This window comes from Vulpes vulpes, chromosome 2 (genome assembly GCF_048418805.1).
Source record: "Vulpes vulpes isolate BD-2025 chromosome 2, VulVul3, whole genome shotgun sequence".
Classification (NCBI taxonomy): Eukaryota; Metazoa; Chordata; class Mammalia; order Carnivora; family Canidae; genus Vulpes; species Vulpes vulpes.
This window is the reverse complement of record NC_132781.1, coordinates 51330553-51354924: the sequence shown is the minus strand read 5'-3', so window position 1 is coordinate 51354924 and position 24372 is coordinate 51330553. Positions and strand designations below refer to the sequence as shown.

At 43.6% G+C, this 24372-nt stretch overlaps 1 protein-coding gene across 12 annotated transcripts in view; it reads right to left on the bottom strand.

Moving 5' to 3' along the window:
* The window catches only part of TSC1 (TSC complex subunit 1), a 49614-nt gene extending 25443 nt beyond the window's left edge, over positions 1-24171 (bottom strand). For 2 of the 12 annotated variants that reach the window (XM_072748268.1, XM_072748273.1), the window contains exons 1-9: positions 23908-24171; positions 14613-14675; positions 11130-11153; positions 7213-7398; positions 5858-5961; positions 4221-4373; positions 2098-2242; positions 473-627; positions 60-133 (exon numbers count right to left, since the gene is read on the bottom strand). In XM_072748268.1, the coding sequence (XP_072604369.1) occupies positions 60-133; positions 473-627; positions 2098-2242; positions 4221-4373; positions 5858-5961; positions 7213-7318 (737 nt within the window). In that variant the 5' untranslated portion in view covers positions 7319-7398; positions 11130-11153; positions 14613-14675; positions 23908-24171. Of the gene's footprint in view, positions 1-59; positions 134-472; positions 628-2097; positions 2243-4220; positions 4374-5857; positions 5962-7212; positions 7399-11129; positions 11154-14612; positions 14676-23560; positions 23626-23878 lie in introns of those variants that run through there. The other 10 variants (XM_072748266.1, XM_072748272.1, XM_026009575.2 and 7 more) reach the window with 6 other exon arrangements.
* Between the last annotated feature and the right edge of the window lie 201 nt (positions 24172-24372).

Below are 24372 nucleotides of genomic sequence, written 5' to 3'. Positions count from 1 at the left end.
CACTATTTATCTGTCAAGAGATGCTGTAAAATTCTGAGTCACCAGCTTCATTTCCATACCTTCGAGGGTCCAGTTCGTGGTCCTTGGATCCAGTCACTAATTCCGGGTGAATTCGCACATGCTCCATCATTGGCTAGAAAAGTTTGGGTTGACAAATTATAAAAGGCTTAAGTTCCACACAATGGATTACTTGACAATAAAAGGGAATGGACTCCTGACACTTGCTACAGCATGGATGAACCCTGAAAAATTCCACCAAGTGAAAGAACCCAGTCACAGAAGACCCCATGTCTGTGAAATGCTCATCAGGAGAGGCACATCTGCAAAGGCAGAAAGCAGATCAGTGGCTGCCTAGGACTGGGGGTGGGGGAAGCTGAGCTGCTTTTCAAAATCTGTCTCCCACTGAACACAAGACCCAAGTGTAGCCTGTGCACACAGTATGGCAAGTATTAGATGAGCAGTCTTCACTTACCCTGACCACTTCTTCAAAAGTGTCCAAGTTCTCCTTCATACTGTAGTGAGAGCGTAGAAAGGAGACAAAGTTGCAAGGGTACATTCCGTAGAGGCGATGAAAGAGAGCATAAACACTGGCATGGAGATGGACAAGATAGATTTCTGTCACATGGCCTAAAACAGGAAATCACGGACAGGAGACTTAGCCAAACACAAGATGACGTGTGTAAAGCAGACATGAGCATGTGGCTGCCGGTGTGACCTGCGGTCTATTGCTCCTACCTCTCTCCAAAGATAGCAAGAGTGTTTTTCTAAAATGCAAACCTGAACCCACCAAACACTATTTAAAATCCATCAATGTCTCCCTACGGCCTTTGGATAAACTCTGATCTACTTGGAATGACCCATAAAGGCTCCTACTGATCCAGTCCTCCTCTCCAGTCTTCACCCAACACTCTCACAATACTGACCTTTGTCATGATAATTACGCTCCCTAAAATTTTTTAAATTATTTTAATTTTAAGTAAACTCTATGTGACACATGGGGCTCGAACTCATGACTTTGAGATCAAGAGTGGCATGCTCTGTCAACTGAGCCAGCCAGATGGCCCCCTAAAATCTACTGTCCTGTTCAGCATGAGTTTCTTGAGTTTCTTGAAGAGTACTGTCATACTCACCTCTGCACCCTCAGTGCCTTGCACGATGCTTGGTGCAGAACATGCATTCAGATATTTGCAGAACAAATTTGAGAGATCCTTTTGAAATCAGCCTGTATTAGCTATGCAGATTTGTAACTAAAGAGTGAAAAAACTATTATCCAGAAACCAGCTTAAGGAGCTGAGAGTGAGAGAAACTGAACACTTTGTTCATCGAGCCTCACCCAGACCACAGTATCCATACAGCTCTTCCATGATGGACAGATTGCTCCTTTCCTCCCATAAGAGCCTACTAAATAACCAGCATCAAAAAAAAAAAAAAAAAAAAAAACCAGCATCACATGGGTCTTGGACTCGTTATTTAATCCCATACAGGAAGCTACAGTATCTGGTGTCACGCAGCTTACTCACTTGGTCTTTTCAACATGAGTATCTGATGCTGGGCTTACCAAAAGATTCCAAATACCACATGCTTATAGCTTAGGAATCATTTGGATAGAGCTGGACCCCCTGCCAGTATGGGGGAAAATAGCCCACCCTGTTTAAAACAAGGACACTAATTAGGACCCACTGCATTTTCCCTTCTCCACGTACAAAAGATAGGTTCTCAAAACCAGAAGTCTATTCTGTCACAACAGACCAACAGAGCAAGACAAAGGCTCCGCAAGTTCAGCCCCGCACTGCTATGACATGGACTGAAGGTGTTTTGACATATTGAGGTTTAGTGACAATTAAGGAGTTTTACACCCTACCAGTTTCTCTGACAACTAATCCTTTTAGGCCAACAGAATGAGGAAGGTTTCCCACAGTCCTACTTCTTCTATGTGCCTACAGTGGGTACACCCAAAGTACTCCTCAACTGGCTGGGAACAACCACCGATTCCAGCTAGAGAATTCTACATGTCCTTCCCTTACAGCTCATGACCCATCCATCACTGATGAAGCCTTCACCTGGTAGGGAATGAGAGGTACGTAAGGATATCTTTACCTGGTTTCTTCAGGCACCACGACGAAAGACGGCCAAAAATATCAAAGAAATCATGAAGGTGCTGCTTCCCCGACTGTGGAATCATTGGTAGCATGGTTATCAACACTAAGACACCTGTTGTGAGGACAATGACGTCGGTGTCCATCTGCAGAAGGAAAGGTTGAGCAGAAGAAACACCCATCAGGCACAACATAAGGATCAGCACTAAAAGCCCCCCGAGGGGCTACTCTACATCCTGACGGTCTCACAATTAGAGGTCCCCTCAGAGATTCATGTCCCAGCCCTCCGGTTTGAGGGGGAACCACGCTGATCAAACTTGACCATAATGAGTCTGCCAAAACCACTTCTGCTGCCCCCAGACAAACCTATCTGGGAGAGAAGCTTCAACTTGACCTGGGGACAGATGCCCAAGTCCTCTAGCCGGGGATGCTCTACCTGTGGCACCTGAACAGAAGCATGAGGAGACGGCTTTAACAGAACAAAGGAACATGACCGTTTCTGTTCATTTCACCAAATCCTCAAATATTTACTTATTGTCAATCAATTTAAAAAACATTACATATGGTCAAGCAATTTAGTATTTTTTTTAAAGGATTACAACAGAAGTATAATTTAAGAAGAAATTAGCAAGGCGCTCACAAGTCTCCTGAGCAGCTTCACCTTCACAATGTATAGATTAGCAAATAAAAGGAGATACAGTGACCTCTGACCATGTCTATAGTTTAATATCAAGTCATATAACTTCAAGCTAATTGAAGATACTTAATACCCAATGGATAATGAATCAACTCAGGATAGCTACAGCGGCTCACCTGATCCATAATTAAATCATGAATGTTTGCCAAGTAACTGTATTTAGATTTAAGAAACAAAGTAGTAATCAAAAACTACCACACAGGCTAAGACATTTATTATTACTATTAAAAAGGGAAATCTTAAGAAAAAAAAAAAAAAGGGAAATCTCTGAGTCTGGAAATAAAGCCTTAAATAGATTTAGCTTTTACGTTAAGCACGAGGTCTTTTGTCATAGCCAATAGTTACCTAGTTAGAAGAATGTAAAATACCAGTAGGAGACTCAAAAATACATAACCAGTTCCAGTAAAAAGGACTAACCCTAATTTTGTTTACAGTAATATTCTAACCAACAACTTGGACAGCTATCTATGAATAATTGTCGGAGTTTACCCTTTTGGAAAAGTAAGTGTTTTACCGTCTGAACTGAATTGTATGCCTCAAAACTGAGTTATATTCTCACCGATCCATTCACTTAAGAAAAATTAAATTGTTTCAATTGTTCGTTTTTTCTCAACATTAAATGCATGTTTTTAGAATACTAACGTGACTCTTTGGGACCCACCTCTAGGGATAAAATGAACCAGTTACCCTTGTTGACAGAGACAAAAATCAATTTGCATGGTGCTGTATCAGATGATCCAGAAGTACTACCATCCTGGAACAAACACTAACAGATCTTTTTAGGTCTCTGTGAGGTACGAGCAGTTATTATTAACCATATTTTCTTATTTTATAGATAGGAAACAAGCCCAGGACTTAAAACAGATTAAGCAAATAGCCTGGAGTGTTTCAGCAAGCCACTGTCAAAAGTAAAACCATAAAGTTCTATTTAGGTTTTCACTCACCATGTAGAAAAATGCACTAAATCTACTGTAAAAGACAGAATGCAATTCAGTAGGCCTATGTCAACAAAACCTTAATGATGACTGCAACCAGAACATGCTCCTAAATGGCTAAAAAAAAGCCATGAACCATTTTTCTCCTCATTAAGAGAGAACCTGGGCTTCCCCGAAAGAGAAGCCAGATGTTTTAACGGATGGAAGACCGGACAAGGATGGAATCCAAGAAGGTGGGAATAACGTCACGTCGAACTAGTCTGACCCAAGTGTTGCCAAATCTGCTTAGACTAAGATCCTGGACACTCACCAGGACCCACTGAGAATTTACTAAGTACCAACTCTGGTCTATGTTACATCCAAGGAGAGCCAAACACTGAAAGTTTCTAAATTCTCAAGGTTCAATTCTAGCTTGCTTGCTTTAGAGTTACACAGAATTTCAGAAATTATCTTCATAAAGGCATTTCATTCGAACCCTTGTAAACATTGTACCTTGAGACATTTGAGTAAAGAAGGCAAAAGAGGTGCTTGAGAGAGTTTGTGCTTCCAAGGCGGCTGCAGCCTGATGACGTGCCCCAATAACGACAGCGCGGGCAGCCGAGAGGCCGCTCTGCCCATACAGTCATTCATTTTGTCCAAGAGGTGCTAAACAATTAAAAGAACAGGGAAACATGTCTCAGTAAGGCTGGGGGGAATGGCAGAGGAAATCAGGGGAAACAAGGCAAATCCTCATGTGAATATACAAAGGTGACACAGAGGTACAATAATGACACCAGTCCCTTGAGTCCCCATTGACATGAAGCACAGGCCATCCAGATAAAGAGATCAAACCAAAGATCTTAAAAACCACGTTGGCACACAAAACACCACTGTATTTGGCCCGAGAGAGGGCAGCCAGTTATCAGGTCCTGAAAAAGGATCCCATGATACCCATGTATAAGGGGGGTGGAAATTCCTTCACGGACCCTCTTATTAATGGCTTACAAATAAGCCACTTCTTACCAAAACCACTGGTCCTGAGCCTGTGGCAGGTTACCAAAGCTGCGAGAGGATCCTGCTGGAAACAGCTACTTATTGCTCCCATAGCCCGGTCTACATGGTTTGGCTCCAAACATAAATCGGGCAGTCTAAAGTTAAAATTCAGCCCAGAAAAACAACAAAACAAGATATACTGGAAAAGGCATAGGTCTTTAACTCCTAGTGAAGCCAGTAGCATCTAGAAGCTCAACACTTGGGGCACTCCAGTGGCTCAATGGTTGAGCGTCTGCCATTGGCTCAGGTCATGATCCTGGGGTCCTGCGACCGAGTCCTGGATCGAGTCTTGCATCGGGCTCCCCACAGGGAGCCTGCTTCTCCCTCTGCCTATGTCTCTGCCTCTCTCTGTGTGTCTCTCATGAATAAATAAGTAAAATCTTTGAAAAAAAAGAAAATCAACACTTAACCAAAGTATGCAACTACAATGCTTTGTGAGCTTTTTATCATCAACAAAAATAAAACACTAAAGAGCTCTCCAAGTGCCTGCTACGGGGCAACAGGACTCATACATTAGCTGCATTAGCTGTCTGGACCTACAGATTTTTCCACATTGATTAAGTCTAAAATTCTATTCAGGGGCGCCTGGCTGCCTCAGCCAGTTAAGTGTCAGCCTTCGACTCAGGTCATGATCCCAGGGTCCTGGGATCAAGCCTGGCATCAGGTTACCTACTCAGCAGGGAGCCTGCTTCTCCCTCCCTTCCCTGTTCATGTTCTCTCTCTCTGTCACTATCTCTGTCTCTCTCTCTCTCAAATAAATAAATATCTTAAAAAAATAAAAAAATCCTATTCAAAGCATGGATTTAAAGATGAGCACCTTACAGGTCAAACTGGCACTGTACAACGATAACACCAGAATTTATAGGATTTCTTGGAATAGCAAAAGCTTAAAAAAAACCTCTGGAATACATTTTATTTTGTAAACTTTTCAGGACACACAGATTCCACAAATTATTTTTCTACTCAGTGGCAATCTGGGAATAAGATCATCTGTGGCACAGAGAAGTCAAAGGAGCAAGGTCTTGACAGACTGCACAGTGGGTGTGCACAGAGGCAGCGGCACCAGCAGGGAACAGAGGACACAGCCCAGCAATTACCTTGTCGTGAGGCTCTTGCAAGGTAGTCAGGATGTGTAATACCGGCTGAGAATTGGTTTCCAGGTAATAATCCACCAAGGTGTTTACAAGCATCGGACCACGGTCTGCACAAAGGAAAGGAAAATCATTATTTCCTCTAACATTCTCAATTTGCCTCAAATGGCTATCTGTCACGAAATCCAGCAAGCGTATCTCTATGTGCTCCCCAAGGTTACATAAAAAATTCTATTTCCACCTTTCAATACATTTAGGTTTAAAAACTTTAAAAAATCTACAGACTGTTAATGTGGATGAGAACTAATCGCTGATAGTCAAATAAAGGTATAAAACTGAAAAGAAAAAAAAAACAGGATATTATTCGAATTTACCTAAGTATCCAGAGAACCACTGAAATGCTACCTTCTTTTTTTATTGCTTTCTTTGATTATAAAATTGTAACCAGGTCCACTGGTAACAACTCAGATTATGTCAAAGTACATAAAGTGCAAGTCCTCCTCGCTACTGGCCTCTCTCAACCCTCTCTTCAGAGATAAGCATCCGAGTTTGGTACACGTCCTTTCAAACCTCTTTCTACTTGGGTAACCACAAACACGTGCACACACGCACATGGCCCCCACACCCATTTACTTGCACTCTGTGTGTGTGTGTGTGTGTGTGTGGTCTTACACTCGACAGTGTGTTGTAGATGCCCTCCTGTGGCAGCATCTCTGACCTGCTGCTCCACTGCACAACTCTACACAATTCATTTAACTAGTCACCTACTGAAGGATACTTGGGTTTCCCCATTTTTCACTAGGTTTCATTCAAGACCATAAAGAAATACAGACTCTTGTAAGTGGGACACATGGTACAGGCTTTTTAATGGATGGTGGATACTCCAAAAAGGCTGAACACTAATCCATTCTACTGCCAACAGTACCCATTTCTGTAATCAGTGTTCGATTTTTGTCAACCTAGTAAGCAAAGAAAGGTACTGTGAAATTCATGTTTCTCTGATTGAAGTGAGGCCATGCATTTTATACCAGAAATCACATATATGATTTCCAAATAGCATCTCCTTGAAAATACTTGGACAGGGGGAGCAACAGGGGTGAGATGAAACAAGAAGGTAGCAACTTTGAAGCTGGATCGTGAGTTCATTATGTGATTCTTACTTCATAAGTTTGTGTGTCTATTTGAATATTTCCATAATTAAAAAAAAAAAGGCTTAAAGCACACAGAGAATGAACCCAGCAATAGATGCTCTTTTCTCAGTGGTTTTCGAGACTCTCCTTAGAAGATGAAAACCTGTATCAGCGGACTATGGTCATTCCCAGGTCAGTCGTTCTGACGCGCATGGACGCGACCCTGCTTACCAGAGCTGAGGTTCTCTTTGAAGACAGCTGTCACTTCGTCACGCACACTCAGCACGGGGGAGTCCAGCATGGAGAGGAGCTCCCCGATATTCGCTTGCTGGGCCATTCTCTTACACAAATGTGCTGCGCCGGGTCCGGGACACACGCTAACAACTCTGCAGGCTCTTCATTGGTGTCACTACCAGACTGAGAAAACGGAAGATAGTGTGACAAAATGGCCCCATTTTTCCCCAGAAAAAAATTACCTGCAAGACAACCAGCGCATGTGCTCAATGCAGAAAAGCCTGTCCAGAATTCTGCTGATGAAAGAAGGTAGGGTGTGAGAATAATTCTGTTTGACAAATTTGTGAAGAGGAGGTCTATGGAATACAACCACTGGAGAGAGACAGGGAACACTGCAACCAGTCAGAACCATCACAGCAACTTTACGCTAGGACCCAAGCGAAGTTTTTTATTTTTAATCCTACTTCTGACTCTGCCTTGGGTTTTGGCTAAGGTTATGTTTACATTTCAAATCATCGATCCAAAAAGTAGATGAACTATTTTCAGATAAAGAACTAAAAACATCCTATTTTCCTCATGAAACTCCCATCCCTGCCTAAAAGCTGGTCTAGTTTGTTAGGTCATGAGGCTGTACATTTAATATCTCATTTGAACCAGGGACCATGTCTCGAATTTTCATACAAATGCCTCCTCACAGACATATGTCACACTCAAATGCCGTTGGTCACAGGCAAGAGGCATGAAGTGGGGGCACAAGGGTAAATCTCCTCTCTTCAAAGACTCCATTCCTCCTGGTGGTAGATCCACTGCCTTATCTTTATATACAGAAAAGCAGCTCATTCTCTAGGTGTCACTATCCACATTTGCAATAATTTCTTTGTCTCCACTTAGGTCTCTAAAGGTATATTTTCAAAAACAAGTAAAACCAATGATCATTTAAGAGATAGGAACTGCACATCTTTTACAAACATCAGTGAATACAATCCTTAGACCAGTATCATGAGGTTGGTTCATCTGTCCCCATTTTACAGGGAGAGAAACAAAAATGAAGCCATTTGCCTGGAGTTGCAAAGCTACCAAGAGGCAGAACCAGAGAACTAAAATTTGAACCAAGATCTGGCTCGACTGTAAAGCCCTGAGCCCCTCAACATGACATCAAGCGAACTCATGGTTTCCATCTTCACAGCAATTCTGTGAGGTAAGCAGATATCCTCTTTTATAAATGAGAATATGGAGACTCAAAAAGGTTAAGTAACTTAACCAAGGTCACACAGTAAAGCAGACCTGTGAGGGCTCAACTCCCAGGCCCATGGCTGTATCATGTGGCTTCCTCTGTGCTGCTTTGAGTGGCTGGAGTAGCAGCCCTCTGGCTTCAACATGGACCCAGACGACCCAGGATGCCTCTCAGAACCTCAATCTCCTGGCCCATTCCACAGCTGGCTTTGGGACTTAGGAACCTGCATTTTAACAAGCACTAGGGAGGAAACATTATGCTACAGAAAAAGTCCACTAAAGAGTTAAGCTCCTCCTGCGAGAATGCAAAATTTAAAGCATCAATGGACCCCAGAAACTGGTGAGTATTAACTATTATCATCTATGCTCTTGTTTAATTACAACCCGGCAGTGGCCACTGATTTGGCTCTCAGTAAATCATAAGTTCATAAGCCAAAAAATAAATAAATAAATAAATTTAAATGCATTTTTGATAGCTTATCGTGATGTGATGTAGGAAGTTGCTGGCTCACAACTATGAATATAAATCTTTTAGGTAAATCACAAAGGGAGTCCATTTCAAAGGGCTTACAACTGATAAGATTTTCTTCTAAGAGTTCAGAGCTGAAAATAGAAACAAATTTCACCTTGTGAGTTGGATTAAATTTAAAAGTGAAGAAAATATCAACCTGTCAGGATTTAATGTCTGTGGAGAGAATTAAATGAGAGAACGTATGCATACACTAGGCATGAATACTCTCTGAGCAGTGCTCATTAATTATCAAAAAGAAAACTAGTAGCAATCTTGAGGCCACCACTTTTTCTTTTATTATTTTTTTAAAAAGATTTTATTTATTTATTCATGAGAGAAACACACACAGAGAGGCAGAGACCCAGGCAGAGGCCACCACTTTCTTTTTTTTTTTTTTTTTTATTTCTTTTTTTTTTTTTTAATTTTTTTATTTATTTATGATAGTCACAGAGAGAGAGAGAGAGGCAGAGACACAGGCAGAGGGAGAAGCAGGCTCCATGCACCGGGAGCCTGACGTGGGATTCGATCCCAGGTCTCCAGGATCGCGCCCTGGGCCAAAGGCAGGCGCCAAACCGCTGCGCCACCCAGGGATCCCAGGCCACCACTTTCAAGATGATTTTTTAATAGCAGATTTTCTGGCTAGTCTTCACATTCCTTTCTACTTCAGGTAAATCACAAATTATTCTCAGGTTTAGAAGCACTTTGCCCTAAGTTTGGTTGTGTTACAATAAAATTGCTACCCATCTACTCTCAGTCTAGTGAGACTCTGAGCTTGTATTTTGTGTCTTCAGAAGGCAGGAATATCAGAGCTGGTCCCCCAAGTCCAGCCCAGAATACATGACAGGAGCTCAATTCCAAACAAAGATGGTGTCCATCCAGGCAACTTGGCCACAGTCAGGACTGACCAGCTTGGACTACCTTGCTTGCTTTTCAGTTCACAAACGTCATCTTAGGTGTCAAAGTCTGGTTTCTGGAGCCTGCTCCTTCCAGATCCTTTATAGAAAGCAAAATAAATATTTTAAAAATTAAGTTTTATTCTAAAACACATTAATGGGGCATCTGGGTGGCTCATTAGGTTAAGTGTCTGCCTTTATCTCAGGTCACAATCCCAGAGCCCCAGGATCAAGTGCCTCATTAGGTTCCCTGCTCAGTGGGGAGTCTGCTTCCCCCTCTGTCCCTTACCTCGCTTGTGCTCTTTCTCTGGCACATGCTCTCTCTCTCTCTCTCTCAAATAAATAAATAAAATCTCTAAAATAAATAAACAAGAAAATAAGACACATTAGTACAGTTTTGGCAACCAGCTTTTCTGGTTTTTTTTTTTTTTTATTATTTTTTTTTTAATTTATGATAGTCACAGAGAGAGAGAGAGAGAGGCAGAGACACAGGCAGAGGAGAAGCAGGCTCCATGCACCGGGAGCCCGATGTGGGATTCGATCCCGGGTCTCCAGGATCGCGCCCTGGGCCAAAGGCAGGCGCCAAACCGCTGCGCCACCCAGGGATCCCAGCTTTTCTGGTTTAAAATTCTGTTTTAAATTTCTACCTTTCAACCATAGTTTTTAATCCCCCCAAAAATATAAATCTTGGGTTTTACATACGGTTCCTCATAAGTGTCTCACAAGCTCAAGTATTCTGACATTCAAAAAAGCCCTCCAGGCAGCCTGGGTGGCTCAGCGGTTTACTGCCACCTTCAGCCCAGGGCGTGATCCTGGAGACTCGATGGAGTCCTGCGTTGGGCTCCTTGCATGGGCCTGCTTCTCCCTCCACCTGTGTCTCTGCCTCTCTTTCTGTGTGTCTCTCATGAATAAATAAATAAAATTTTAAACAAACAAACAAACAAACAAAAAAGCCCTCCCAAGAGTTTAATAATGAGCTTTTAGAATCAATGCCATGATTGGATTATCTCTTCTTTTAAAACTCATTCAAACATTTCTCAAGGGGCTAAGTGCAAGGTGTTGAGAGGGAAGACAGACTTATAACACGTGCAATGGAGAACTGGTGTCAGAGAAGGAAGTGCAGAGGGCCCAGTGGGCGCACAGAATGAGGAGAGGGCCATGCATGTGGTGGGGGCAGGTGAGGGGTACACATGTCAGACACACTTTCCAGCCTGGGGAAGATGGGCTGGGGAAAGTCACGTGAAGATTAGCACTATAGGCAGGCAGCACCGACTTACAGCTGTGAAAGTCTCTCTTCCGTTCTGGAAATAACCAAGTATAGAACACAGGAGTCAGGAGAAGCCGCAAGTCAATACCTAGGTTAGTACATCTCTGTATCCCACGTGCCAAAGCAACATTCCACTTAGGTGAACATTATCTTCAGTGGCCGTGTGCCACAGTACAGTGCTATAGACCACACTGTTCACATGGGAAGACATGACTTTCAACAGCTACTCCCACCCCAGAACCTGTCAATCTGCCAGTCTCCTGGATCTCAGGAAAACACACAACCATCAGTCTATAGCCAACATGAATCCATGGTGATATCCTCAACTCCTCCACAGCTCTCACACTCCCCCCTGATCTACCAGCAAGCCCACCAATTTTGCTACTCCCTTTGTTGTGGGCCACTCCGAGCCCCATCACCTCCCATCCTGCTCCCCTACGATGTGATTGCCACCAAACCACCACAAAGACTCTGAAATAGGGAAATCAGAATCCATCCCTCTCCTGTTTAGAATCATGCAATGGCTTCCCATGGAGGTAGTAAAAGTGGAACCCCAGGAGTGACCAAAACGCTCCACGTGCTTCAGCCACTTGTGAACCCCTGGCCTCTGTCTGTTTCCTTTCATACCACTCTGCCTTGTCGTTTCTCTGCTCTCTCCCAGTCTCCCAAAAGCCAGGAAAACTGGTTCCTGCTCAAGCCTTCTGCCCTTGCTGCTCCCACTATCCTTGGGAATGCCTCTCTCTCCCAGATCTTTGCACAGCCAACTGTCACTGAAGTCTCTGTTCAAAATGTCACCATCTCAAAGAGGTCTCCCCTGACCACTCAAATGGAAGCAATAGGGGACTGTTTGTTAGTCACCACCCTTGAATACACCAAGTTTAAACTTTACAACTGGTCATCAGATTCAATCAAACAGAACAGAATACTTAGTATGATCTCAACGTGCATGGAAAATAAGGAGTCACCCAAGTTTGGCTTTTAGTCTATTTGGCCAACATCTGGCTTTGGTCTTGGTCTTTAGAAAGCGTAAAACTTGAACTGTCAAATGCCTACTTCAGCAGCATTTGCAGAACCCCTGAGCACGTATAATCAATAACTATATGTCATTACTATTACAATAATCTACACGATATCTGTAATGTGGACAAGGTATGTGCTTAGAATTACTGTTAAAAATCTGAATACCCACTTTCGAATAAAACGCTCTAGCTCTAACATCCAAGTTTTGTGTTTCTAAGTACAAGTTTATACTGATTAGAAATATAAAAACTTTAGCTAATGAATGTGACTTTTATGTTCAAAAACAATCAAGAACTTACAAATGGCTAAATATGTTAACTAATATGAATATTAAAAGAAGGTAGATTAGATAAATAACTCTACAAGTAAGAGTAATTACTCTAAGCCAAACGTTTATAAAAATTTTAATAACAGATGGCTAAATAGAAAGGAATTAAACTATATTTTAATTCTAAATATTTCAGAATTGTCTTGTAGCATTACAAACAAAACAACCTTTAAAACTACATTTAACTTAAAGTCTTAGTCTTTCAAGAAAAATTCATATTTGGGAATACTTCACATCTCATGAGGATGAATGAAAAATAAAACGTCAATCTGTCACCTCGATTTTATGACATAAAAAAATCCAAAATCACAATCAACATCTATGATAAATTATCTTCGAGCAAAGATGAAGAATATAAAGACTATAAAGAAAACGGTGTTGGTGAAAAACTGAAACCCCCTAATATATTTTACAGTCACTAATCAAATTTAAAAACAGACCTTACAAAAAATGCTTTAGGGAAGACGGTGTCTTGTAGTTTTGGGTCTATGAAGGTTAAAAATGTAAACAAAAAGTTTGTCAAAAAGATATAGCTATAGGTTGCCAATAATTTTTAGTAGCTAAAGACAAAGGATCTGTGAGGCTTGCCTAAGCTATCAATCCCAGATACAGCTTCCTTCTAGAAAACCATCTACGAGAAACTTCCCTAAATTGCATTTGACTTTATCCATAAAGGTTAGTGCCTATGGCAGCCGAGGATGAGCGTCTATTTAGCTCATCTTCAGCTTGTAACAGTGACCACAGGAGCAATCTGGCTGCTAGTCCTAACAAAGTGATTTTTCCATATTAAAACTCCAAACCTTATAAATCTAGCTACTAAGATGTCATATAATACTGAATACTGAAAAATGTGGAATAAAGTTTGAGATTTACAATGTGTGTTATTCAGTTTGGGCGTAAATGATACGAACATTACCATGTGATGCTGGGTTCAAATTCACATTCAGCAGATTTCTAAAGAAGGGACAGTGTGGAGTACACATGAAAATGCTGAAAATGAAAAGTCACACTCAGAGACCTTTGCCTATTTGTGAGAGAATGCTACTTATGTCTCGTTAGACAGTCTACAGTCTGTATCAGGTTTGTGAACAGACATCATCTTGACAGCAAAAAAATCCCTACTTTATTTCACAATTCCTATGAGGTAAGGTAAGGCAGACAGTGATGGAATATAGTAACTAGCAATCAGTGAGCCATTAAATGAACCCCATTAGCTAAACACATATATCGAGAGAAACCAAACACTTTCCCTATCTTCCCCACACCTTCCCACAGACACACAATGCTGTTGCGTTGGGCATTCCTGCCAGCAAACTCAAAATCATAGCTCAGTGGTAAGTCATGTCACTAAGACCAAATTCATATCCACAAAAGTGCCAACACCTCAGTATTGATGAAGGATATATATATCCTGGGACCTTGAGCATCCTCCAATTCCTAGAAACTGTCACAGCATATAATTCATCCCAAAATGCTAATTAAGACAATTAATAAATAAGGCCACGTTAAGATGTAAATGCTAATTCCCTAGGCATTCTAGGGGGTTCTCAGCCTAGGATGTACATTAGAATCAACTGGAGATTTTATAAAATCCTGAAGCCCAGGCCTTACTCCAGAACAGATTAAAGGGTGGGGCAGAGAGAACACATTTGGTTTGTTTTTATAGATCTAAGTGGATTTCCACAGCCAAGGTTGAGAACCTCCACACTAGTCAAATGACTCACCCCAACACAAAGGCTTCAATCTCATTTAGTGTGAAAACCAAACCCTGCTGCTGGACAGAAATGATCCAAGTCGCAGGCCCCCCAAGTAGCAGCTATACAACCTTAGGAAATTCAGACAGTATCTCAGAGCCCCAGTCCTTATCTGTAAAATGGGGCTCCACCAAAAGTGTGCCTGTGAAAAAGAAAATGAGTAACACATAAAAAGAAAGCACCAAACATAGTGTCTGGCACTGAATAAGTAATAAATCATGGGTAATTTGACAAATTACTTCACGCCACAGAAGGACCAGGTCCTAGCAAGTAGCTAAAACCAGAACTGTTAAATCCTGAATGCAAAGAAACAAGTACACACCTATGCAACCATATAGGTGAATGATTCCCTTCTGTCTTTCCCAACCACTGGAATGAATTTATACCTTACCTGTTCTGGGGACAATTGGTACTTCGGTTTCCAGTGCTGCCAAGCTGGTGTCTTTCATGGTCACTGAAGGGAAAAAACACATATAATGTATACAATAATCCTACAATGAAGTGAAATCCCAGATGTACCCAGAGGGAGTTTAGGGTTCACCAGGTTCGACCTCCTTCCTGCCCCAGCCCTGACAGGTGGCCAGCTAGTTTCCACGGGAATGAACACTTACAATCAGTGGGTGCACGCGCCTCTCTCCCTGTCTACATTTCTGAACAGCTGGTTGCTGGAAAACTCTTTATATTGTGCTGAACTTGTATTCTCTACCTTTTGTTAGCTGTCTGTTTACTGGAGCTATAAACAAATGGTCAGGATGGGCTCTCGAGTCCTACAGCTCTGAGGTGCAATCCCAGCTCTGCCACGTATTAGCTGGGCCACTTCTGGCAGTTATCCTCCGGTGCCTAACATCTGACCTTGTTACCTCATCTGGAAAGTGAGAAGAATAGCAGCCTCTACCTCAGAAGGCTGTGTGGGGTTACACAGGACGATGCATCCTTGAGCCCTGGCACAGCCTGGGGCACAGTCATCGCTCAAACAGCCCTGGGATGCACACCCCAAAAGCAAGAACAGGACCAGGCGCAAAGCACTTAGTGGGCCTGCACCTCCCTGTCCTCCCTCCCATGTATCCCCTCCCTCTCTACAGCCCTGCCCCTCTCGCCTGCCTACTCCCAAGCTAAGAATCAATCCTAAGATCTCAACTTAAATGTTTACTCCATCACGTGTGGGTGGCTCAGTCAGTTGAGCATCAGACTCTTAGTTTCAGCTCAGGTCGTGATCTCAGCATCCTGAGATCCAGCCCCACATCAGGTTCCAAGCTCAGCAGGGAGTCTGCTTGAAGATTCTCTCCCCCTGTCACAGGGGGGAGGTGGGGATGCATGCTCACTCACTCTCTCTCAAATAAATAAATCTTTAAAAAAAATTTTTTTGCCCCATCAGAGAAGCCAAGCCTTCCCTTCCCTCCACTCCTGTACCCTAGACTAGGTCAGGTCCCCTGTTATATTTGCTTAGCAGCCTATATTTCTTTGTGTCACTTACCACAACCCAATTAAATAAAATGTGACATTCAGTAATTAGTTACTGAACACATCTCCCTCATTAGAACAGAAGCAACATCCAGGGAGAGACAGGAGCTCAGTACTATCACTCTAGTGGCTACCACGGCATCTGGTACTTGCTGACTATATGGAAGTTGTTACAATAGTACTAAAATAAACCTATGAAGCTGAATCCTGCCTTAAAAACAGCACGACCTTTATCTGATCCTTCTACAGGACAAGCACAAAATATTTGTGGGCAGCTATCATTTCTCTACTTTCTTCCTCTCTTTACCATACTTTCTGTCTGAACGATCTCGTGTTAAATGAGTCTATACAAATACATTCCAAATTCCCTTTAAAACGTGGGCCTTTCAAACTATATTTAGGTACGGTCTGGTCATGAGATGGTAAGCTCCACGAGGACTTGGACATCTGTTTGGTTCCCAGGTACCCCCTTCCCCCCTTCGGGCCCACTGCAGCATCCAGCATACAAAAAGCAAATATATCATGTGCAGGCCAGCCAATGTTTCACCAACTTCTTTGGTCCCCGCTCCAGGGTGGGGTGTAGTGTATGGAAGTTGAGCTTCACGCACTGCATACGTCTGGTGAGTGAGCCTGAGAAAGCTTGCAAACGAGCCCTTCAATATACTGTGATGCTCAAAGTCAAACTCGTGGAGGCAGCAACCCTCTAACAATTCAAATCTCTTGCCCCAGATGTCGGGGTAATTGTATTTCCTCATGGAGCACATTCTAGGCTTTAAACACCAACTGTCCTCAGTGGCATACTGCAAGTGTGCACCCACTGCTGGGAGGTGGGCTGGCCTCTCAGAAATTCAGCCAAATCATTCAGACCGGGAGTACTTGCCTGGCCTCAGTCAATCAAGTAAAAACTGGAACTAAAACACAGAAGCCTTTAAAATTCAGAACCTTAACATCAGCTGTTAGTCCAGTGAGTCATATAGATGTCCTCTTACAATTAATCCTAGTTGGATCTTTTACTTGAAAAGGAATATCCAGGGCAATGATAAAGTTGGTATATAAACAAGATGAGCTCTTGTAGCCTGCCCAGCCATCTTGGACAAGGGACTGGCATACGAAATCACAATGTTTTTTTTTGTCCAATGCTCAACTGTAAGATTTCCTAACCTCTTTCTCGCTAGGCCAAAAAATGGCTAATGGTAATAAATTGTCATCAATTTAATGCTGGCTTGTCAAAGGCTACTTGCCATTATTTATGTTTAACTGCTTACTTATTCATTCATATTCTTTTTAAAGATTTTATTTATTTATTCATGAGAGACACAGAGAGAGAGAGAGAGGCAGAGACACAGGCAGAGGGAGAAGCAGGCTCCACGCAGGGAGCCCGAAGGGGGACTCCCCAGGTCCCCAGGATCACACCCCCAGGAAGGTGTTGCTAAACCGCTGGGCCACCGGGGCTGCCCTATTCATTCATATTTAAATCATGCCCTAAAAAAAAAAAAAAAATTCTGCCCTACAGAGTACTGCTAGGTAACAGAATTTGGGGTCAGTCAGTGGATGTGACCTATGAACTTGTGATGTTAGTGAGGAATGGAGAAAACCAGCCTCTCAAAGATGTGTACCCCAAAGGGGAGTGGATGGAAGCACCTCAGAGCATAAGAGGGTCAATCCACATTCTCATTTTCAAGAGCCAAATAAAAGAAACATGCCCCCAGATCTAGATTTTTCCTCTTTCATATCTGACGCAAAAGCTGTGTTTTCACCCAAAAGCAACACTGTGATGGCACTCCCTACAAGCAATTGGAAGTTTTTTCTTTTTGGTCTTTTTGGAAAGTATTTTCTTTTTGGAAAATAAATAAATAAATAAATAAAGGGCAGGTTTGAGAAAGAAGGTTCTGCGTTTGTTAGTATTTTAAGATGTAAGAGAAAGAGCACAGGTCAATTTGTTTTCACAGTTCACCTTAATTTCATTCTTAAGGTGTTTACAGATAGATAGATGGGTTCTATACGTAGGACTACACATGGACTTCAGCTTAACAGCCATGGATAGCTGCCACTGGCAAGACACATACAGGTTTTCACATCTCTGCCTTAAGCAAGATGCATTACAAGCTGTGGGAGGGCTAAGAGCTATCTGTTTATGAAATGTTCATGGCAGGCACTGAAAATGCCTTTAGGACATATTTTATCTGAAAGTATCAGTTGAACGTATTTTATCTGAAATATCAGTTGATCATTCAGACTTTTGGAAAGCCAGTACTGTGTGGCCTTCTAGCCTAGGACTCTTCCAACCTGCAAACCACATCGCCTGAGACAGTTTTATACACACTTGTCTATGGTATTTACATGCAGGCAGATGCCCTTTGCTGTAACTTGCTATCCATACTCAGGTTTTTCATCTAAAAAACTCAAAGACAATTCAGATACAATTCAGGCACAGACAGACAATTTCAGTGTGAAGTACACTACAGATAAAACGGAACCATTATGTTAATAGCAAAGATAACAATAATAACCATATGCTAGTACACTATTGGGTTCAGCTCTGGCTCAGTAACAGTCTCAGGTGATTTCTTAGGGCAATACTCTACCAAGTGAACAAAGCTGCCTTCAGCACAAATGCATCCAAAAAGGATGATGCTAGCTCCGATTCTCTCTTCCCACGGACACACAGAAGGAAGGAGAAGACAGTAGGAAACATTACTTTGTGTGTCAGAGTGAAGCAGCTGATGGCAAAATCTGCCAAATGTGTAGTCGTGGGTGACTTCCACTGTCTCACAGCTGCAGGCCCTCTCCAGGTCACATGAACAGGCAGGGGAGCTCCAGATTCATCATTCAGAATTCTTGCCATTAGGGACCTTGAGGGACAACTTGCTGAAGCTTATAACCTATGTCAAAGGTGAATCTTATAGAACTTGGACAGAGCTTGATTTCAGTAAGATACATGTCTTCTATAAATAACGTTTCTTTTAGCCTGAACAAAATTATTTACCAACAAAATACAGGTCAGGCAGATATCATGTATGTTTCAAAGAGTCCCTCTACAGAGCTTCTCCTAAAAGAAATCTGAGTAAACTGTTAAGATTTCTTTAAGTTTCAAGTTCGTAGAATATAGAAATGCCCTAGGGAATAAAGGTCCAGGGTTTAATAGTCTAAGACAGTGGTTCTCAGATGTGGTCCTCACACTGGCAAACAGCAGCATCGGCTGGGGATTTATGAGAAATGCAGATTCTTGGGCCTTGCACCACACCTCTGAACCAGAAACTCTGGGGGTAGGGTCTTCGGGGTCATTCCGATGCCCACTAAAGGCTGAGAACCACTGGTCCAGGAAGGAGAAGGATGAAGCTAAGAAACATTAAAAACATATATTTAATATATAATTTTAAAAATATTTTGAGGTTCAACGGGAAAAACTACATAGTGCATAAGCCTTGGGAAAAAGCCCAATGGACTTCTGCCAGGTGCTAAAGGTACCGGCACAGACTGAAGGCCAAGCCTGACAAGCATTTAGCATGTTACACACCTGAGATCTCCACTTCTAATTTTTTTTTTAATATGGCATTTAAGGTTGAATTCCCAGGGAAGTGTAAAGAATCTTTCAATATAAAAGTTTAACAAGATGATTTATAACACAGAGTACAGGTCCATCTTTAAAAGAAGTCTTGGGCCTTGGGCAGCCTGGGTGGCTCAGCGGTTTAGTGCCGCCTTGGGCCAGGGCGTGATCCTGGAGACCCAGGATTGAGTCCCACATCGGGCTCCCTGCAAGGAGCCTGCTTCTCCCTCTGCCTGTGGCTCTGCCCCTCTCTCTCTTTCTGTGCTTCTCATGAAAAAAAAAAAAATCTTAAAAAAAAAAGTCTTGGGCCTTTCCCACCTACTGGTTTAAAAAAAAAAAAAAAAAGTTTTTTTAGTAAAACCCAAGTCCATTTTTAAGAGGAATAATCTATTTAGAATAATCAGCTGAGCTGCAGGCTGAGTCCATAAAGTTCCGAAGTGAATTTGTATGAATTGTTTGGTAATGATGGGACAGAAAGGGATATTTGGTCTAAAGCTTCCTGTAGATTTTCAGAGTGGAACTGAGGACCCCCAAAAGTTAAGAACCACTGACCTATGATTTAGTTATGAGATTAGCAGTTCATGTCATTTATCGAACTGAAAGAGGAGATGTTTGGGCTCTGAAGCCAGTCAACAGGGTTCAAATCCCAGCTCAGAAGCTGAGTAAGTGACCTTAGGCCTGTGTCCTCATCTCCCTACCCTGTCTATTAAGGCTGTGGGAAGAGTTCACAGAGATCATACATGTAAAATACTTAGCACAATGTTAGGCACATAAGTACTCAACAAGTATAAACTTGATTATAACAGTATTACTAATAAAATGTATTGCCGGGTACATTAAGGCTTAGCAGTCTCAAAAAAAAAAAAAAAAAAAAAAAGGCTTAGCAGTCTCTCCATGTAACAACTTGCATGTGAAACATTGATAAAACTATTCCATAATTTAAAGTGGATACACTTCGCGTTTGCTTCTGTGCTCTGTGAATCATTCAAAGCAGCATTGGTCTTACCCAATGCAAGCAGATGTTAATAAGGTCACTACGTCTGTTCTTCCTTATCCCTCCCTTCTGGGCCTTCCATCACCAACAGAAAGGCAAAACTGTCCCTTGTTACTCAAATGCTTCATGGTCTCTACTGTCATTATCTTTACGTTAGAAAGTGACCTGTGAGTTGTAGGCCAGTAACGACCAGGCCTTGTTTTGTATCGGCAAGGTTTTTGAGGCACTTTACTCATTAGATGACAATCTGAATTCATTCATCTGTTACCTTTTGCTACTTCCCTGGACAGAACAAAAGTTAGCACTGTACAAGGGACAAGAAGAAACTAGCAAGATCCTAAGATCATATACCTTATTAATATATAAAAAGGTATTCACTCTTTTTGGACGGTTCTTTTTTATTTATTCATCTCCCCCCAAAAACACAGACATCAGATATTAAATGGCTAATTTCTCATAACTACAGGCTTAAAAAGTAAATTGGAAAAAGAACAATCTCAAATTGTTGATGGCAAACCTCTTTCAAACCAATTTAAATGGAAAAAAAAAAGAATATTGTCATGCAAACTAAATTATACTAAGCACTGAGGTGAAAAAAACTTGAGTGTGAACGTATGCTAATTACACGTACATATTTTTTAAAGCAAAAAGCTGCAGGTTTAAATGTTATTGAGTACATTTTGCTTTCATGCTTAATTTCAACTACTTACATGGCAAACAAAACTAAGATAAAACTAACCTCTCAAAGGGAGACTTATGATGAACTTATACGGAATTACATTTTCAAAAAGCATGTGATATAAAAGAAAAGACAAACAAGTCATCACTCAACGGGTCAGGCTAAGCGTCACCAATGTCCTTACTTATTATAAAGCCATTAACACTTGGACTCAATCAATTTAGTCAGAATGTTTAGCTGAAGCCCCAGGAGGACCTGAAATCCCAGAAATTTCGACTCAGAAATACTCTAATTCACAACCCAACTCTCTTATTTCACAGATGAAGAAACTGAAGCTCAGAGAACTTCAATGGCTTGTTAAAAGTCGAAAGCTATTTGATTTTAAGGAAAGCTTAAAATGGTGTGTTCCTGTCTTCGGCTCATCTGCATCCAAGAGTATACAATGAATTCCAGAAAAAGCTAAGTTTAGTTCACTACGGCTCTGGAACCCAGAAAAGAAAAATCCCTGTACCCCAACAAATGATAAAAGAAGACAAAGCTACAAAATCAAGTCAGCTGTAGTTCAGAGCCCACCCCACTCACTCACTGCTACCCACACCAGAGGTGAGACACTATTTTAGGAAGATGCCTCTGCAATAAATTATACATTAAAGGAAAAATAGCCAAATTGATACTTGATGCCACTGGTCCTCAACCTCTGGTGTACATGAGAATCTTCTATGACTTCTTCCAAAATATATATATCCAGGATATCCTTGAAGACCAAAAATGTAGGTCCTCCTACTATGAGGCTAGACATCCAAGCGTGGAGTTCTGACGAACACTACTGCTTGAGATCTCTTCCTGGCAATCTTATTATTCTGTAAATACTAAATAGACAGGTTTATATTTGTTTTGTCCTAGTAACACTGTTCAGTTTCAGCTCCCAACTGAAACCAAGCTTGCACAAAAGGCATCAGATTACACCACAACAGTAGCAGTATGGGATGTCTTCGCTCTTAGCCCAGCGATGGGAGAGTACAACTGAGTCACAGGACTTGAGACGCTCCAACTTAACGAAGATAAGTAAGAAGGCCAGCAGTCGCCTAAGAATCTGTCTGACTAGGAATTTAAAAACATACCACGTCTTTCTGACACCAGGAAATGCATGAAGTGAAGAAAGCTTACATCACCTACCCTTCCAGGCACGTGATGTAAGAGTGTTTTGGATAAGATATTAACTTTAGTAAGAGGATATTTTCATTTTACATCTTCTATAAATACCCTTTAGGTTTACACCGGGTGGTTAGAGGAAGATTCTGCAGCTCCCCAGGGCAATAGCAAAGAATGCTTCAGTGTTTCTGAGGAGCCTCATTTGCCTGATGCATGACTGTTACAGGTGCATTTCCCTGCACAACCCTAAATCAGCTTTCACATTTGCATATTCCAGGTTTACTCAGGAATGCTCAACTTAAGAATCACAGGTGGTTGCTCAGTAAATCAAGGGCTCCCCGAAGATTCGGTTTTATAATGCTTCTTGAAATTTACAGCTCCGCTTTGCCGGAATGTTTGAATTCAGATGACTCCAACTTGATCCCAAAATTATAAATCAAAGCATCTCAGAAGAGTATTATTCTATTTTAGTACTTTTACAGCTCTCACTATGTAAAGTGAAGTGCTATTTCTATGCTTTCTATAAAAAAAAAACCAGCAAGGATTTTTAGTGGGCCTTCTTTCTGCGGTAAACGCGTCAGTTTTATAAAAACACCAAATACTTCCCAGCCTAATTTAGACTAACATATTTACAAGCACAACGCTGCCATCCCAAACAAGGCTAAAGTGAATGCGCACCCAGAGCTCTGCACCTATACAACCCCCCTTCAAAATTAAACACACACACAGACAAGAGGCGCTTGTGCACACACTCTGGCCACTTAATTCTAATCACTTGATTAGAATGACAAGCTGGCTTTGCTCCAGTAACTGGTAAAGGAGAGTATAAACAGATGAACCTAAGTCTAAATAATGACAGAGGCGCAGTCTTGGAGCCCCCGCGGCATAGCCCTAGACCCCAGGTTCAGCCCTGGCTCAGCTAATCCTAGAGGTGTGACCTTGGGCCAGTAGCCCTAGTCTCTCCGGGCCTCGGTTTATTTGCCAGAGAAGTGGAAGTATTTACAGCGGCCGCCTCCTGCCCTGGTCACAGGGACTGAAGGCGAGGGTGGCTGCAAAGCACTTCCACAGTGACTACTGCACAAGCCCGAGCTGTGGTTATCAGGGAGCCGCGCCCCCTGCCCAGCTCCCCCACCCCCCAAACCCAAAACACGGGAAGCAAGACTCTTGAACGGGAGACACAAAGAGCTTTAATTCTAGAAGGTCTTTGAGACCGCGGGCTCTTCGTCCTCCGGCTCCTCCAATGAATGAACGAGCGCCTAGGAGCGGCCCCGCAGGCAGCTGTCACCTCTGCTGACTCCCAGGGACGGCACGCGGGGACCGAGGCCCGGTCGCCCGCACGCTCCGCCGAGGCCCCGAGCCGCAGCACGCCTCCATTCATTCTCCCGCGCGCCGCCCGGCCCGCGCCCCGCCGCCCCCGCCCCGCCGCCGCCGCCGCCGCCCCCCGCCCGCGCCCCCGCCCGCGCCCCCGCCCCCGCCCCCGCCGGAGCCTGTCACCCGCCGACCCACCGAGGGAGGCCGGGGCCGGCGAGGGGGCCCACCGCTCCGCTGCCCTCGGCGCCGCGCCGGGAGCGCCGCCGTCCCCTCGGCCGCCGAGGACGGGCGAAGCGCCGGTCCCGCCCGCCTCTCCTCCCCGGGGACTCGCCGGCTCCGCGGGGCCCCGCCACAGGGAGGGGAGAGCTCTCCCAACACCCCTTCCCGGGGCTCCCTCTCCGGCCAGCGAGCCCCTCGCCCCAGCCCCTCGGGGCCTCCCGGGCCGGGGTCATGGCGCCAGGGCTGCCCCGAGAAGCCCCCAGGGAAAGGAGGGGGCGACACCCCCATACTCACCCACCGTCTCCTCCCCCTCGGCTGTTTACCTCACAGCTCCTCCAGCCTACAGGGCGCCGCCATCTTGGACGTACAGCACCTCCCCCCGTCGTGAAGAGGCCACGGCCGCTGCGGCCTCCGCCGCGAAAAAGAGTGCCCGGCCGGGCCTCGCCGCCCCCGCGACCCCGGCGACGGACGACCGCGGCCGGCAGCCCCGCCGGGCGCCAGAGGCCGCCCCGTTCATTACCGAGGATGCGAGCCGGTCGACAAGGGGCCCGGGAGACTTTGGAAGGGAAGGGGGCGGGGACTGGCGGAAGGATCCCGAAAGGAGGTCGCTGAGAGATCTTGTGACTCCGAAGGAGGCGAAAAGAAGGGCCGGCGCGGCGGGAGGAGCCACGCGAGGGGGCGAGGGGCGGGGCGGAGGTCACGTGCCCGGCCGGGCGGGAGGGGCCGAGCCGGAGGCGTAAACAAGGCGGCGCGGCTGGGTGTGGTTGCGGGGCCTCGGGCCTTCCCTC